The sequence below is a fragment of the Phytophthora infestans genome, genomic scaffold (genome assembly GCF_000142945.1).
Source record: "Phytophthora infestans T30-4 supercont1.11 genomic scaffold, whole genome shotgun sequence".
Taxonomy (NCBI): domain Eukaryota; phylum Oomycota; class Peronosporomycetes; order Peronosporales; family Peronosporaceae; genus Phytophthora; species Phytophthora infestans.
Window position 1 is genome coordinate 1,561,312 of NW_003303748.1, and position 17,430 is coordinate 1,578,741.

Here is a 17,430-nt window from a genome sequence, read left to right on the forward strand (position 1 = left end):
TGTGGTGCATCTTCGTTGCAGCAGCACTACCAACTACCTTGTGAGTAAACGCTGAAGTGTTTCGGAATATGTGAAAGAAGCACTGTTGTATAAAAAACTGAAATGTTAAATGTCTTGTGGGACGGAGGTAGTCAAAACTTCGCGATCGGTAGAGTATTTTGTTTCGTCTTTCAAAGATTTCAGCATCGACACTCCTTCCCGATGCCTCGAGTTTTGAAGATGGTCTACTGCGCTGTTTTTTTGCAGCGGTTTTTTTAATAAAACAACAAAGCACCAAATATATCCCATATCTCATTGAAGAGACACAACAACATAAAAACGATAAGTACACCCAAGAAAGGAAAATATATATGTCCCCACACGAAGTATTCTACAATGGCTTACTTTGTTAACTGCTGCTGTCTAGCGTAAGGAGGAGTTCGTCACCGCGCGCCTCCAAACCAAGTAGAGATAACAGAAAATTGGCTTGTTCTGTGCAGTGCTGGGACGCACTGAGGCGGCATTCGAAAAAAGTCTTCTGACCTGCACATACAGTACAAGGCAGTTCAACATTAGTTCTTACGAGCCACTATCCCTAGTATTCACCTTACTTGTTTTCTCGAAACACTGCAAAAAGCTATTACTCAGCTTTACACAATCCATTAAAACCTTCCATACCTCTTCATGCGATCAGACCGCTTGCGCATTGACGTGGAGATGCACGCCAAGAGGAGCACGAGACTCCAGTTATGGTGCGACACAAGGTGGCTGCAGACAGCCTAAAAGTTTATCCCACTTCGACTGCTCCCACTTCTTGTACAGGTGTTTTGGTTCGCCGTCCTTCAGCAGCGCATTCCCGAATTTATTGTACAGCCGTAGCTTCGGGTCGAGTTTGTCCATTGCACTTGTCACCATCATCGACTTCTTCACGTCTTCTAGCTCTTTTTCTTTTTTTAAGTCATTCAATAACTCTTTCGCCAACTGACCTCCACGTTTTGAGTTGCCTCTGTGCCCCATCAGCATCTCGAGAGCGCAATTGCCTTTTTTGGCTGTCACTATCGAATCGCCCACCGTCGCGAGATGCTACGCGTGCTTCCGAGATTTTGACCGAACTTGCACTCGTTTCTCCCGAGTATGAACCGCACACTGCGTAGATTATTGTTGATACGAGACACACGACGAAGCTGCAGCCCGCATTTGAAATCGGAAAATGAAGGAAGCACCCAGTGCGAAACGTATCGCAGAAGAGACCCTGTTGTGCAAAGCGCTAGCCAGTATTACCTAATAAGTCTCGTTTGGAATAACTTTATGTAGAAAAAGGTAGAAGCTCGCCTATCCGAATGGTGGAAGAAGTCCTATCAGATATAGCAGTTTATCAATTCACTCAGGTCGTTTTCGAAAAAACGCATTTTTTGCTAAAATATGTAAGCGAGGTGAGATATCAAGTTGAACTACCAGTATGGATTTAAGTGCAAAAGTCTCGTCTAGCCTACTAACGTTTTTCGAGTAAAAAAGACCTCAGAATTTCGTATCAATGGACGTGAGTACTATCGTATACGACAGGATATCGTGTTTCTCTAGTTTCGATTAGGACAGGTCTTTCAGTCCCTGTATTCGCGATTCGACATTTGCAATTCTTCGTTCTAGAACGATTGGTCACCGGTTCACCTAATAAGCATCATTATTACAGTACACGTCGCTCTGTAAGTTGCGGGCGTTAACATGGAACGCATCATCCCGGGTGGTGTTTTTTAAAGCACCGCATACTGTACGGTAAATGTGCATACCGGTACTAAACACAGGGGTTAGGGAACGGTACCAAAACTGAGGTACAGCTTTCGGCAGTGGTCCAGTCGACACAAGAGAGTGTATCAATAGTACTGTAATTCCTCCAATTTGGAGTCCAAAGTACACCATTGGAATCGTTGACTTCAGGTTTTACAAATAAAACATGGTTTGAAAAAAATAACTCTGGCAATATCTACATGGAAACAGTACTCAGAAGCTGCGGCTGCGAAGCAGTTGCCGAAGATGCATGAAGCAAGCATGCATTAAATGAATCCAGGTATGGAGCATATACGTTGCTACATGTCATTAAACACCAGTTGTATTAAAATGTCAAGCTCAGATCTAAAAAAAATACGACTTATTTTCAATTTTTTAACATACACTTATCGCTTTAGCTTTCGCAGTGCGAATCTAATGACCTAATTTGAAAAGTATCGCATCGGCTTCTCGAGTTTAAGATACCGTTTAATAAATCACAACTAATAAACTTTTGTTTGAGGAAGAGCTATTGCTGCAGTGTTTTTTCTGTAATAATCGCTGCTTGTGTTTTTATGTCGAATATTACGCGTCCCACAATGTACTATATGTACTTTAATTACTGCTACATAGAAGACTACGCTATCGGCAGATTGCAAAAACATATCGTACTTAGCGTTGCTTTTAGGACAAATACAGTAGAACTAGTTTAGGACGTTTAGTTCTCTTCCCGTTCTTTTTTTCAATTTATCTCCGGGTCCCACGTGCACGAAATATCAACTTTAGCGCAACGTCAACGGACTGCAAACAAAAAAGAAGTTATCCCCAACATCATTCAATTCCACATTGGAAATCGCACACCATGGCGACGGCCAGTCTCTCGTCCCAAACAACGCACTCACGCTCCGTCTTGACACTAGATGGGTACGTGAGTCGTGGTATGGCTCCACCCGACTCTGTGCCTCGATATTTCGCAATATTGCAGGAATTTACGGTGTACTTGGAGCTTCGCCTCAAGTGTGTGAACATGCCAATGCTGCGTCGCATCTTCGCTGATTTTCTAAACGATCACGAGAACACGTTGGTCCCCATGATGAAGCAGGGATGTACCATCGTCACCATCTACCCGGTGTTGAGTACCAATGCTCAGCGACGTCACCAAGCAGAACTTCTGCTCGCCAAGCCAAAGCAGCACCTCGACGCACATGGATGTGTCTTCCTGTATCTGCAGTACCGCACAGCGACACGGAACATGATGCTACTTAAGCATTTGTTCAAAGAGTTCGTGTATCACCAGGATGCGACGTTGCTGGAGTTCGTAAAAAGAGGTTGTCAAGTGATCAGTGTCATTCCATTCGAGCTACCACAGGCGATACTATCGGTACAGCCCCCTCCTCGAGTAAAGAACCCTTCTCCGACTAGTGACGCTGCAACGGAGCAGCAACATGCTTGTTCGAAGACTGCAATCGATGTAGCCGGTCCGTTGATCTCTCAGAAGAAAAAGCGAGGGAGACAGAAGAAACCAAAGACTAACGCAGCAGAATTCGAGGTACCCGGGGGGTCTTCGAAGCAGAAGAGCGCCTGGAAGCGTAAGTCCGAGACTACAGCGATGCGAACTAGTGACGGGAGTGAAGAGAAGCCAAAGAAGCGAGGCAAGACGGCAATGAGTGAGGAGGAGTGCCGCAATCAAGTGAAATTGGCCAGAAAGATGGAGACTTTTGAAGCGCAAATCCCATGGGAGGCAGTCTTTGATAACGTACCTTGTCCTTTTGATGAAGAAGAACACCCTGCACTAGCATTAAAATTTCGCATTTTTTGGCGCAAGCACTCCCGGGCTGTGTGGGAGCGCAAGTTCTGGTCCCCAGTGTCTCGCAAAGTCAGTATCGAGGCGTGCAACAAACGCAGTAATCGTCAGCTCATTGCCAGGAATGCGTTTGAGTCTCTTTTAATTTCGGCGTACAAGGAGCTTGGTGCGGAATTTTTCGTCAAATTGGACACGCAGAAACCTCGACACCGAGGCTGGTGGTATCGTGAGCCTGTGGTGGCTTTATTAGCGCTACAACAGATGAAGGGGGAGGAGTTTATGTGGGACTACGTTATGAACGAATGGCTAAAACGGTTTCCAGACTGTCATCTTCCTCTTCCTCTGACGGCCTCGAATACTGGAGCGAAGCGTATTCAAAACAAACGAGCGAGTGCCTCGGTGTGGATCATCAATCCGCAGACAGCTGTGATTCTCTGTAAGATGGCGGAACTCAAGGCAGCGGAGTTGGAGAGGCAGTGACGGAGTGGAGATTCACGAAGAAAGTGTATTTCGGGAGGTGGAAGGCTTTCCAGTCCTGTTAGCTTGTATGTTCTTAGCTGTATGAAGATAAAGCGATGTGATTATGAGGAGCATGTTGACAGTGATGAAGTGTTTTGGGGTTTTCCTCGTTTTAAGACAAAAAAAAAGAAACAATACTTATTATTTTGAAAAAGTACCGACATGTACCTAAAGAATTCGTACTTATTTAAAATACTTTAAAGTAGTAAAAATAGTAAATCTGATTTCAGTGATTGTTACGAAGAGGAATTAGAAGAATACAAATCCAGAACTACTGAGTAGGTGCAACCTTGTGGACAAAGCGTAATTTATCAATGAAGAATCGTTCATATTTATACTGTCGAATACTATCTTGCAGCAGGATATACCAATGACTCCTATCTGCTCTGAGGGTCAGAAACCCCAAGACGATTGATATTCACCCGAAATACATACTCATCTCGTTACGCATACCTGTTGTTGCACGTCACATAAGGATACTACACCTATAAACACCGGCTTTAGAAGCCACTTGCTCGTCGTCGATCCATGGATTTGGCGTTGCTGGTCGGCTGAAAGCCACGCAGGTTCGTGAGCAGCGTATTCCCGGGGTAATATAAGCGTGTGTGGCGACTCGATCGGTTCGACGCCTATAGCCTCGTCGTCGCCTTCGTACGCGACTTCGTTCAGCACGTCGATGGTGAGGTTGGCAGAGGCCCAAATAGTCCGAGTCCATGCTGGTATTGCGAGACCGACTACGCCAACGCTGGTTGCAGGAGATCGGGACGATGGCGGCCATTGTGGATAGCAGAGACATTAGCTTGTAGCCTTTGGTAGTTGCTGGTAGTTTATGGAGTGAAAACACAAATGATAGCTTATTAATCATGGCGTCCATGGTTTTCTCCTTACTGCAAGCAGCTGCATGGCTGACGAATGCTCTTAACCCTGCCATCTTGAAAACATGCTAAAATCTTCATACAAAACCTTGATTCTAATGTACCAACGTCAGCGGCAGATGACAAGTACGCAAGCCATATGCCAGCCAAATATGGGTGCGTTTTTCCCTGTTTCCTTTATTCTTTACATGTAGGAGCATCGATTGGTGGGGGCAATTGCGAAAGCTTACCTTCAATTGGATAAGAGCGATTGGTGACCTTGAAGATGTCATCTTTGGCAATGCGATGGGCACGTCATTCTCAAAGACATCGTAAACCTTATGAAAAAAAAGTGTTTTTATTACAAATACTTTTTTGCTTCGCTCAAGGAATTTTACATGTTAACCTTATTTGAATGTTTATTTACACGGCGGAGTGCATTACAGGGACCTCAGCTCTTGGTGTGCGGATACTGGCATAAGACACGGCTGACACCCGATTGTCCATGTTTTTGCTTTCTTCAAGCAGTTTGCGCTTCTTGTGGACGACCACTGCCACGCCAACAACCGGTCCTAAAGCCACACAGACAGCAGCAATGAGACCGCCAATGGCTGCGGTCGAGTGAAGACCGCTACTACTACTCGCTTCTTCCTGAACGGAAGCTTCCGTAGCTGAAGGCGTCGAATCGGGCGTCGGTACCGGCGTTGACGATGCAATTTGAGTCGTGGAAGCGCTCGATCGTTCACTAGAGACCGACGCGCTCGCAGAGTCGCCGATAGTGTCGCTCGAAGTCGAATTGGTCGACGACACCGTCGCCGACGTCACTACAACACTTGACGAGTCCGACGTGGACGAGGACGACTGAACGGTCTGGTTTGTAATCGAACTAAGCGTCGGAGTCACCGTAGCTGTTGGGGTATCAGTGATTAACTGTGGGGTGGTCGTGGTGGGCGTGGAGGGGGTCAAGGTGGGGGCTTCCGTCGACGGGGCTGTCGTCGCCGGTGCTGTCGTTGGCACTTCCGTCACAGGAGCCGTGGTTGGTGGTGCCGTAGTGGGGGCGTCTGTGACCGGAGCTGTAGGCGCTTCTGTTAGCGGTGCTGTCGTTGGTGGAGTTGTGGTTAAATGCGTCATCGGAGCTTCGGTTGGTGGGGCGGCTGTTACCGGTGTCGTTGTTGGTGCCTCCGTCACTGGGGCTGTCGCTGGTGGGGCAGAAGTGGGGGCTTCAGTGATTGGAGCTAAAGAAGGGACGACATAGGTTGGCGTCAAGGTAGTTGTTGGTGCTGACGTAGGGGGTGTTTTGGTCGAAGAGATCGTCGTTTGAGAGGTGTCACCACTAGAGGAGAACTGCGAACTACCTTCTGTACACTCGTCGGCTGTCAAGGACAGTGTCTCCTCCAGCATTTCACCGTTCACACCAGTCATCGAAATGCTTATGGAGCTTAAATCTGCCACACTCTCCCCGCTTCCATCGATCAGGAAGTAGTAGGCTGAGTCGATCACCGAAGTCTCTTGGCCATTGATCGACAGACTCTTCACACCGGACGCACAGTTCGTAGGTTGCACTGCCACCCAGAACCCACTACTACCCGTCTTCAAACAGTACTGTACGTTGTTCGAGATCGGACAATCCACAAACTTCCACTCGATGCTCAGCTTCGTGTACGATTGGCCCGTGATGCTCTCGAACACGTCCGGAGACAGATCCAGATCGCCGTACGCACAACCCGGACACTGGTCCATGATGTACACGATCTCGGACTGACCCGAACACGACGCGTCGGTGCATGAGACCTCGGCGCATCGGCCGCAGTTCATGGTCTCTTCCCATTGCTCGGCGTTGAGTGCAGCGTACTTGGTGACGGCAGCGTCCGGCCAGCTCATGAAGTTGCAATTGCCGCTGGACGGCGTACCAAGCGTGTAGACTGTGCCATACCCTTCGTACGTGGTTGATGCCGACACAAGGCACGGAATAACCAGTAGCAACACACTGACAACTTGCTGCGATGTCATTTTGTCAATGGTGAGCCAATAAATGTGAGCTTCACAGCAAAATTGAGAGTGATCGGTGCCGCACTTAACAGTGTAGATGGAAAGATCTTTTAGGCTGAGACGTACGTACGGAAGAGTGCACTGACGTGGTGGAAAGCGGCGTGAAAATGATGGTACATGCAAGCACGCGTGCGGTCGTTCGGCTGTCATGCATCATGGCTGCCCCTGCCGAGCGCGTTCCATTTTCCAGCAAACGGTTGCAGCTGTTGCAAGTGGCGAGTTGCGCAAGAAGGGACTTGTTCTGCTTGGTCTCCTTCAGAATCGGAGACGTTTCTGTACTCCCGCCACGTCAGTGGAGTGGGACTCGAGTCGGTGGGACTCGTCGGATGGGTGGCGGTGAGTGTACGGACGCGAAGCGTGTCAATCGACGCACGGTCTGATGCATTTCTGGCTAGAAATCATTCGAGGCTGCAGCTTTGCGACTTGCGTGCTCGCGCCGCGCAAATTGCACGTCAGGTTCAGTCTACCGTCTTCGTTAAGCGTTGCAGTGCCCTGCCAAGTGGTCAAGACTTAGTGGGTTCTTTTACTGCGTCACTTGCACGACAAGTGATAACGCTGCACGCACGCCATTGGCACGGAGCGAGTCACTTCAAGCGATACTCGTTTTTGCAAGTTCAAGGTGTTAAGTTAAATCAGTGGAGACGTTCGCTTAGTTATTTGCTGAGGCGAGTCAAAAGAAATCTTTTCGCGAAACGTGCTACCATCATCCTTAAATTTTGGTGTCTCTAGCTTATAACTACGAGTGCTAGACTACCCAACAACTAACTTTTTTTTAACTATCCGTACTTGACCTTAACAATACTACTTATACTCTGCTCCCCTTTGACTCCACCGAGGAAAAGTGAATCGTTGGGCTGTGTACGATGTCGTAGACCGACGCGTCCGACGCCTGAGGCGACACGTCGTCGTCGGACATGGCTGTACCCTGTTCCTCACGACGCTTGTATGAGTCGATCTGCCTCTTGCGACGACGTACGTACAGTGCCAAAGCAACAGTAATTATCACTGCAACACACACCAGGACGATCATTCCAATCATCAAAGGTGTCGAGTGGGACCCTCCGGAGCTTTGGACATTTGACTGAATGGGGTCATCAGGTTTTGGAGAAGTGGGAGACTGCACGGTATCTGGTACTGTCACCGTCTCGTGGCCATAGTTCGATCCCGACGTTTGTCCAATTTTGGGGTAAAAGTAACCCACGTCTTCGTCGTCAGCAGAATTCGATGAAGAACTACTGGGAGTATAACCCGAACTTTCACTGCTCGACGTAACCGGGTACCTCTTTGCGTTTAACGTGGCCGTCGGAGTGGGCGTCGGGGTGGCTGTCGGTGCTGGAGCCGGCGCAGTAGTCGGAGATAACGTGGGGGGCGTTGTGGAGCTATACGTTGAGGGTGAAGAAGTATCAGCGAAAGTTGTCGATTGAGATACGTCACTGGTGCCGAACTGCTTCCTTCCTTCGGTGCATTCGTCGGCGGTCAAAGACAGTGTCTCCTCCAGTACCTCACCGTTCACACCAGTCATCGAAATGCTTATGGAGCTTAGATCTGCCACACTCTCCCCGCTTCCATCGATCAGGAAGTAGTAGGCTGAGTCGATCACCGAAGTCTCTTGGCCATTGATCGACAGGCTTTTCACACCGGACGCACAGTTCGTAGGTTGCACCGCCACCCAGAACTTACTGCTACCCGTCTTCAAACAGTACTGTACGTTGTTCGAGATCGGACAATCCACAAACTTCCACTCGATGCTCAGCTTCGTGTACGATTGGCCCGTGATGCTCTCGAACACGTCCGGAGACAGATCCAGATCGCCGTACGCACAACCCGGACACTGGTCCATGATGTACACGACCTCGGACTGACCCGAACACGACGCGTCGGTGCACGAGACCTCGGCACATCGACCGCAGTTCATGGTCTCTTCCCATTGTTCGGCGTTGAGTGCAGCGTATTTGGTGACGGCAGCGTCCGGCCAGCTCATGAAGTTGCAATTGCCGCTGGACGGCGTACTAAGCGTGTAGACTGTGCCGTACCCTTCATAGGCTGTAGAAGCCGATACCGTCGCGGCTAGAAATACATTAGGCGCCATGTAGGTTGACGTCATGTTGCTTCGTCGAGACATAACCCACTTGTGTAGTGAGATGGAAAAAGGTGAAATGAGGTAGTGCGCGACTTGATGAGAAGCGTGTGGTCGCGGCCAGCAGCACCGGAGCCACCTACAGTTTACCAGCTGTGCTAGCTGCCATTGGATCCATGGTGAAGGCTTTTATCTCGCGAATCCGTGGAAACCATCGACAATGGACACTGTCTCTAGCCGGTCAAGTGGCGTGCGTGCGTCGGACGTGGGATTTATCTCGAGACGAGTGGTGGCGCCGGCGGAAATGGCTCAGTTTATGGTCGATGCATCGCGCGACTTGCCTGTCACGCAACACCACGGTTTAACGCCGAGTTATTAAATACCAAGGCCAAGGTCTCCGGAAAGTAAGCGTATCGCTGAAGTGTGGGATTCATGCATCTGGCGTAGGTCGACGGCGCCGCGAGGCTGTGGTATGTGAGACAATAAAAGTTGCTGGCGTGCGTTCCTCGTTCGGATCGTTACCCGACAACATGAACATGAACCAACTCGTTGGGCCGCTTGATGCGTTAACGCGTTTAAAACTCTGCCGCGTCGCGCTTTCGATGATGCGTCACGTCTCAGCTTCAGAAATAGCCGACACTTGACGAGCAGTAATTAGCGCTACTTCAAAATACTTTACAAATAACAAGATTGCTAAAATGATGTGGCGCACAACTGCCACTTAAACGTGAGTTTCAGCACGACGATGATGTCCTGTCTGGCAACAACATGACAGCTGACTCAGGTGGACCTGAGAGCGAGGTGGCACCACTGAAGACTTTTTCAGTGTTTCCGAGCTAAGAAAATTGATGCATCTACATGTATCTATTAATTCGAGCTACTTAAATAGCTTGCATTAAAATACTTGCTACATGTACAAGGATACCCAGCCAATTAGATACTTGAACAGTTGGGAGGCTGTGGTGTGGTAGCTGTAGTGAACGAGAAGGGCATCTGCTCGTCGATGGCGACGTTTGTGTGGTAGTCACTTTCGGCCGATTGACGACCTTCATCGTGCTTCTCCTGCTCTAATTGTTCGTCCAGCTGCTTTTTCTTCTTAATAACGAAGTACATGACGGAAATAACGATGATGAAGAGACATCCAAGCACGGCCAGAACGCTCACGACGATGGTTGGTCCTGTACCCGCGTCACTGGATCGGTTCGTGACCAATTTACCGGACTTGACATTGTCAGAAGACGGTGATGTCGTCGGAGGTACAGTATCCACGTTGCTCGTCGGAGCATTTGTTGCAGTCAAAGGGGAACTTGTCTCCGTTGCTGCCGTGGTAGGTGCTTCGGTCTTTGCTGGAGCTTCAGTCGAGGGATTTGTGACTGTTTTGAAAGTATTAGTTGCAGCTTCATGCGTTATTGGTGGAGTAGTCTTCGACGCACTAGTCGCAGTCTTGGTCGGAGTTCCACTTGGGACGCTCGTTGGAAAACTTGTCCTTGGCGGCTCCATTGTTGACACACGAGTTGGAGCTTCAGTCGGAGTATTCGTTGGAGTATCTGTCGTTGGTACACTAGTCACTGGGGGCTCAGTGACAGACTCAGTAAAAAGATTCGTCCTTGGCGGTTCCGTCGTTGGTGCGCTTGTCGGAGCTTCCGTTGGCGGTTCGGTTGTCGGAACTTCGATCGTTGGAGGGTTCGTCGTTGACGATTCCGTCGTTGGGGCAATAATTGGGGTCTCGGTCGGAGCGCTGGTTGGCGTACTCGTCGGGGTTGTAGGTGGGGCATCGGTTGGAGATTCCGTCGACGCCTCCGTTGTCGGTTCTGACAGCGTTGAAACACCGACACTTGCACTTTCACCTTGAGTGAATTGCGACGTCCCTTCGACACAGTTTCCATCGGTGAAGGACAGGACGTCCTCAATCGTCTCACCTGATACGCTAGTCAGCGTGATTTTCAGGTGGGACAGATCCGATTTCACGGTACTAATGCCGTCCAGGAGGAAGTAAAAGGATGACGCCACCATGGACGTCGGCTTGCCATCGATTGTGACGGAATCCACCCCTACGATCGTATGTGTCGGTTGAATCGCAGCCCAGAACGCATTGCTACCCTCCTTAAGACAGTATTTGATGTTCCCGGACGTAGGGCAGGTCACAAATTCCCACGAGATCTCTACTTTCGAGGGCGTCATGCCAGTGATCGCTTCGAATACCGTCGGAGAGAGATCGAGGTCGCCGTCATTGCAACCAGGACACTGGTCAACGACGTACACGATCGCTGACTCCTGCGACCGACCGGAGCATTGAGGATCGGTACACGTCACCTGGGCACAGCGACCGCAACTCATTGAGTCGTCCCATTGCACTTTGTTGATTGCCACAAAATTTGACACCGCAGCTTGCGGGTAGTCCATAAAGTTGCAATTACCGCCGGACGGGTCAGTGAGTCCGTACGTTGTTCCTTCTCCAGTGAAGGCACGCGTAGAACCGAACGCTACTGCGACGGCGAGGAAAGCCTGCTGAAAAGAATACATATTGGCTTAGCGCTCTTGAAGTCGTCGTGGTCGCTGTGGTTAACGTCGAAATTGAAAATGAGGAGATCGAGCGAATACCGATCGGTTTTCAAGAATTAGACGAGGTGTTTCAGGCTGTACCCACTCCGTGTGTCGTTTCAAGTGTACTTCCTTGCCACATTGGAGCTCTAATCGGCACCACGACAGGTCGGTGACCTCGTCATCTCGACTACATGTCAGTGATCCCCACAATGCTGACGGTTGCTGCAAATAGCGACAAGGAGACACTATGCGCTCCATCGTTTTCTGTGTCTGTCCTATTGGCGAAACTGCGGTCACCTGGATAACTGGACCGAAGGGTGCAGCAAAACTACAACAGAAACCAAGCACCAGTCTACATTAAAACTAAATTTTAGACCGCCATAGCTAGGAATTTTCCACCCCAATAATTGTACTAACCCAAAGTTTGCCAAACTCGCCATTTTCACTTCAGTATTGCCACTCGTTTAACCGTAACAGGACGAGATGGTCGATTCCAGTTTTGTCGTACTCTAGCTTCACATTCTCTTGCGGACAACAGGATCGCATTAGATACAGGATCGTGAGCATTGGCCGCGTTCTGAAATCAAGCGCAGCCATCTTCAGCTTTTCACTTCGGTTTTTTATGGTCCGACCTTTGCGTTGCAGTGGAGATTCTCCACTGGAGAACGAAATGCTGCTGAATTCAATCGGGTGCAAAAGTGTCAGAGAGCGCACTGACGTGGCGAACAAGACTCTTCACGGAATCCTCGAGCCCGCGATCGCGTTTTTGAGCTTCTAAAGATAACGAGAGATCAAGTGAATCACCGCAACAAATAACATAAGGCTTCGCACGCGCCACCAACCTGTGCATTCTACTACTGTACTATGCTCAAGAGGAAGCAGTGTATGACCACTGACAAAAGGAGAAAATAACGGACTGAACGTGTAATTATACGCTACTGGTCGACGTGAGCTGAAAATAACGTTATTTGCAAAACTTTTGTCTAAATCTTGGCAATGTTGGTCGCGTTAATTTCGATCGGAGAGCTGAACGTGTCGAAGGATCGAATCATGGCTTCATCGCGGTCGATTCGCTTGTCGTCCAGTTTTTTCTTCTTAACGACGTATGCGATGGCGGCCAGGGCGATACCGCCGACAACTGCCAGCACGATGAGTGCCACAACAACTGGACTCGTGCCTGACGAGTCCGCCGCAGACTTGGTGTTTGCCTGCTTGGTGTCGGAACCGGCAGTCTGCTTTGTGTCGTCAGTGTCGTCCTGTTGCTGGGTGCTGGGCGTCTTTTCGACGCCGGCCTCACTGGACTGTAGAATAGACACGCCGCTGCCTGAGTCGTCGGCTGCCGTCACCTTTCCGGCCTTGTAGGTCGTGGAGGCCGAGTTATTTGTCAACGTGTTAAAGTAGTTGCTCACCTCGCTCTGCTGAGTCTGAGACTGAGACGCACTGTTGCTAGTGAAAGTGTACGACGTCTGCTGCGTCTGAGTCTGGGACTGAGACGCACTGCTGCTGGCGAAAGTGTACGACGTGGGTGTCGCGGTCGTAGTGGTCGGCGTTACAGTCGTAGGTGCCGGTGCCGGAGTTGCCGGTGGTGCAGTCGTAGGTGTCGGCGTTGGAGCAGCAGTCGATGGTGTGGGTGTAGGAGCGGCAGTCGTAGGTGTCGGGGCGGTCTGGCTGGTAGGTGTCGAGCTCTGTTGCGTCGTGCTAGCGCCGAAGTTGGACGTGCCCTCCGTGCAGTTGTCGGCTATCAGCGACAGCGTCTGAGTGATGGTCTCACCCGAGACGGAGGTGAGCTCAACGCTCACCGCCGACATGTCGACGTTCGATCCGCCGTTCAGAAGGTAATAAAAGCACGAGTCCACCATCGTCACATCCTGGTTGGCAATTTTCATGCTGGCCACACCATTGGCAAAATTTGCGGGCTGAATGGCTAGCCACGAGCTGCTACTGCCACTTTTGGTGCAGTATTGGACGTTGCCACTTACGGGACAATCGACGAACTTCCATTTGATGGTGTAGCGGGACGGGTCACTGCCGGTGAGTGCTTTGAACACGGTCGGGGACAGATCCAGGTCACCTTGCTTGCATTCCGGACACCTGTCGACGATGTAGACGATCTGTGTGCTGGTCGTGTCGCTGCATCTGGGGTCGTCACAGGAGACCTCGGCACATCGGCCACAGTTGTGGGTCGATTCCCACTGCTCGTTGTTCAGTGCGGCGTAGTTGCCACCGACGCCGGGGTCGTACATGAAGTTGCAATTGCCGGCGGATACCTGTCCGAGCGTGTACGACGTGCCGTCGCCTGTGAAGAAGGTGTCGCCGCCTGCAAGAGCCATAACAGGCATGACTATTGACAAGAATGAAATTTGTCGGAACATCACTCTCCGACTGTTGCCCCACTTGAGTTGGTAAGGCGTGGCAACAGGCACCAAATGAGAGTGCTCGTGAGGTGACCAGGGCAATTCGCGATTGGCACGGAGCGGAGTGTCCGGAAATGAAAAAGAGCAAATCGAGTTGCCAGAGCTGGTCCCACGTAGCAAAAAATATGTTGCTTTCAGTATGTGGCGATCCCCGTCGTCGACAGCGCCACTCGATTCTTGGACTGTGTCTCTTTTCACACACTGCAATAAAGCCTATTCCGTGTTCAGCACTAAATTAAACTAAAGAAGCGTGATTTCGACCTATGTTACAGCATGATCGGGCCAGAGGGGTTGCACGGACCAGTGCTGATGCCAGCCAGACTGTCACTCCAACAACCTTGCTAAAGTCCAGTGTGAAAATTATTTAAAGCATGTCAATCGCCGTAGAAATTGACTCGCAAACATTTACTAAATGTACATGTACAGTACGTTAGGCGAACGCTGTTTGCTTTCATTGCTGCTTCCCCAAATTCTGTGCCAGAGGCCACGAACTGATTCTCCAAACTCTGATCCTGCAGTTTACCGGTAGGATCAGAACGATGGCGCCTATTAATAACGTTACACCGACTGCCATCGGCTTGTAGCAATACTCTTCTCTTTTTCATGATGCGAGTACTTCATTTTTAAGAAGTTCGGACGCATCAGAGTCCGAACTTCGGGCTCGAAGTCACCTCGTCAAACCTATAAACCTTTCCTTTCTTCGCGCTACCGAGATCATCTCGGCGAGATGTGCTCGTCACTTGGGAAAATCTCGGAATTTGGCAAATGCAGTAAAATAAGTACCGATACTGTGCATCGGATATGAGTCGTCTTGGTTCGAGGAAAGCCGACCCGATAGGCGCTTCAAGAAGAATACAACAGTGCTGTGCAGCGCCATCTCCAGAGCTGTTGTTACAAGTACACGAACAACATTACATGCGCGTTCGCTCTCAGAATTCACGATTTCAGGATGTGGCTCTCGCAGCTGGTCGCTTTGCCAAAACGTCGCCCTCTCACGGAATGGCGCTTCTCCAGTGGTGTCGGACTGACAACTTGTCAATGGCCATCGCTCTTATTGAAATACACAAGATGCGAGATATAATTTTCACCACCGACAATTATGGGGGAGGACAAGAAGTCCGGAATTTTCGAAGCCAGGATATCATCGCCACTTGCCCTGCAGGCTCGGTGGTCGGCTGTGGCTTTCCGCTTGTCTCGGTAACTATGTTAGCTCACACGAGAATAGGCCAATGGATTGGAGTACCGGTTGTGGTTTGCCGGCACTACAGTAGGTCGTCGTTGCTATTGTTTGGCCACTGCTCTCAGTTGTCGGACCAAAATCCCTGCCCCCCCCACATTGCCGTCGTAATGCGTGCCATCGACAATTATGACTGTCATGTGCTTGCAAATGGTAAGGCGGTGGATCTCATCCAGCTGCCAGTGTACCTCAGTGACGGTGTCAACACCTACATGACCTAAGTCTGCCACACAGTCGCACTCCATTTCCTATTTACCGTACTTCGTGATACCTTCCTTCAAATATTATGAATTGGACAGCAAACAACACGCTTGACTCGCTGGGTATGTTGCTGAAAGCAGCCTCGGATGCTCGCCCTCAAATATTCGCACCAACGAGCATTTTCTGTTGGACGATCCTCAAAAATATTTTTACTAAAATATTTTTCTTGACTTAAGAAAATAGCCTACTTTATGGGCAGGCACAATTTGAAATTTACTTATGGATTTTGTGCATTCCTTCACGAAATTTATTGTCCTCGCTGGGCAGCCACCGGAATTTCGCTGGCTCTGAGCTGTCTGCAAACCGAAGCCACCGACGCAAACTCACTTTGCACGCACACACCTCAAACTAGTAACTCTCGCAAGATCAGCCATGCCTAACGCTCCTCTGTTGCCTTCCCAGCGCTCGAGTTCTCCCCGAAGCCATCAATTTAGTAACACTATCACGTTTTGAAGAAGATATTCACAAGTTAATTATATTCAAATTTCTGAGCTACCATGCAGGTATCTATTTTCATTAGACAAAGAATCCATATAAATAATATTTTGAGGAACCCTGTGTGCTAATATCGGAAATGCAATCGATGAGAGTTCATGTCAAAACGACGTCCGATTATTGCATTTTGTCTTTTACTTATCAAAGCAGATTTTTTTTTAGTTATGGTAACTGGCAAGTAACAATAGATTATTGAGCATTCTCATCACAAGAAATAGATTATTAGATACGAAAATTGGAGCCAAGTGTACTAACATGTAAGGAATGGAGGGATTCGACAATAAACTATTTATGTATTAATAGTGAGAACTGATAATTGGTATCCATCCCAGAAAAGCTTCCAGTAAAAAATTGGTAACACATTATTGCAATAATTGCGGCAATTTATTTTCGGCCCCTCCGCATCCTTGGGCTGGTGAGTGGCGCGAAAGCGACGTCTGAGACATATATTTAACCCTTTCACTACCGACACCATTGTGCGCTGTTACATGTCCGCAGCAGACCTGTAACTGGATACACAAGCATTACTGATTGGTAAAAACTCTCCCAGCGGGGTTTAGGTCTACAGCTCACAAGGACTAACAGGTCCTCACCGGACCCGTATCAACACATCTCCGTAGCATTACTGCTTAAGACATAATAGTTTGTGGCCCCAAGGTTGCCACCAATTTTCACTTCTCTCACTGTCAATCGTTATTTTGCACTCTTCTAGCAATGGACATATCTGAACTACTGAGCAACAACGACGATGAAGCCGACTGAGAATTCGAGACTTCTGATATTGAGGAGGTGGAAGACGCGCTGCTGCCGTCCTGTCAAACGAGGAGGTGGACATCGCAACAGAATCGGATAGCGAATCAGCGTCATCAGCTGAGGAAACGATGCCAATATCTGACAGAACTGGCAACGCGTATGTAGATGGAATCATTCAGCACAGCGGGCTACACATTATACGGAACGGAGAAGTGAGTGCCGCCTACAGAAACCGCGGTGAGCTGGGTCTTTTCTCGCTTTTCTTCACGAGAGAATTCAGAGATTCGCTACACAGTTGGACCCAACGCAATGCTAAAAGATAAAGGGAAACCTGAAGCCACTGTCTACGAGCTTGATGCCTATCTAGGATTGGAGATAGCCATGAGTTTCAACCCTGTAACAGATATCAAGGAGCTCTGGTTGCGTAAGTTATTTATGGGCCAATCCGACTTCGCGTTGACCATGCCAAGAAATCGATTTGAGAGCATTAGAGCGCGCTTTCAGGTTCACGCACCAGATAGTGTCCCTGTTGACCGGCGAGAACAGGATCCACTATGGCACAGCCGGCGTCTTATGGCTCAGATCCAGGAAAAGTTTGCTGCAATTGCAGTACCGGTAGGGGCTGTGAGCCTCGACAAGAACACAGTTCGCACCAAAGCTCGATCGGCTGCGAAGACATT

General features: G+C 49.2%; 3 protein-coding genes across 3 annotated transcripts; all 3 read right to left on the reverse strand.

Moving 5' to 3' along the window:
- Positions 1-5,343: 5,343 nt before the first annotated feature.
- Positions 5,344-6,965, reverse strand: PITG_07521 (uncharacterized protein; the record flags this gene model as incomplete). The annotated part of the gene is made up of 4 exons (XM_002904467.1): positions 5,344-5,653; positions 5,906-5,981; positions 6,082-6,099; positions 6,252-6,965. The coding sequence occupies 4 exons, from the start codon at positions 6,799-6,801 to the stop codon at positions 5,344-5,346; spliced, it is 954 nt and encodes a 317-aa protein (XP_002904513.1).
- A 686-nt stretch (positions 6,966-7,651) lies between these two features.
- On the reverse strand, positions 7,652-9,058 carry PITG_07522 (uncharacterized protein; the record flags this gene model as incomplete). The annotated part of the gene is made up of 1 exon (XM_002904468.1): positions 7,652-9,058. The coding sequence occupies one exon, from the start codon at positions 9,056-9,058 to the stop codon at positions 7,775-7,777; it is 1,284 nt and encodes a 427-aa protein (XP_002904514.1).
- A 3,515-nt stretch (positions 9,059-12,573) lies between these two features.
- Positions 12,574-14,052, reverse strand: PITG_07523 (uncharacterized protein; the record flags this gene model as incomplete). The annotated part of the gene is made up of 2 exons (XM_002904469.1): positions 12,574-13,030; positions 13,307-14,052. 2 exons carry the CDS (start codon positions 13,960-13,962, stop codon positions 12,574-12,576), a joined length of 1,113 nt encoding a protein of 370 aa, XP_002904515.1.
- Between the last annotated feature and the right edge of the window lie 3,378 nt (positions 14,053-17,430).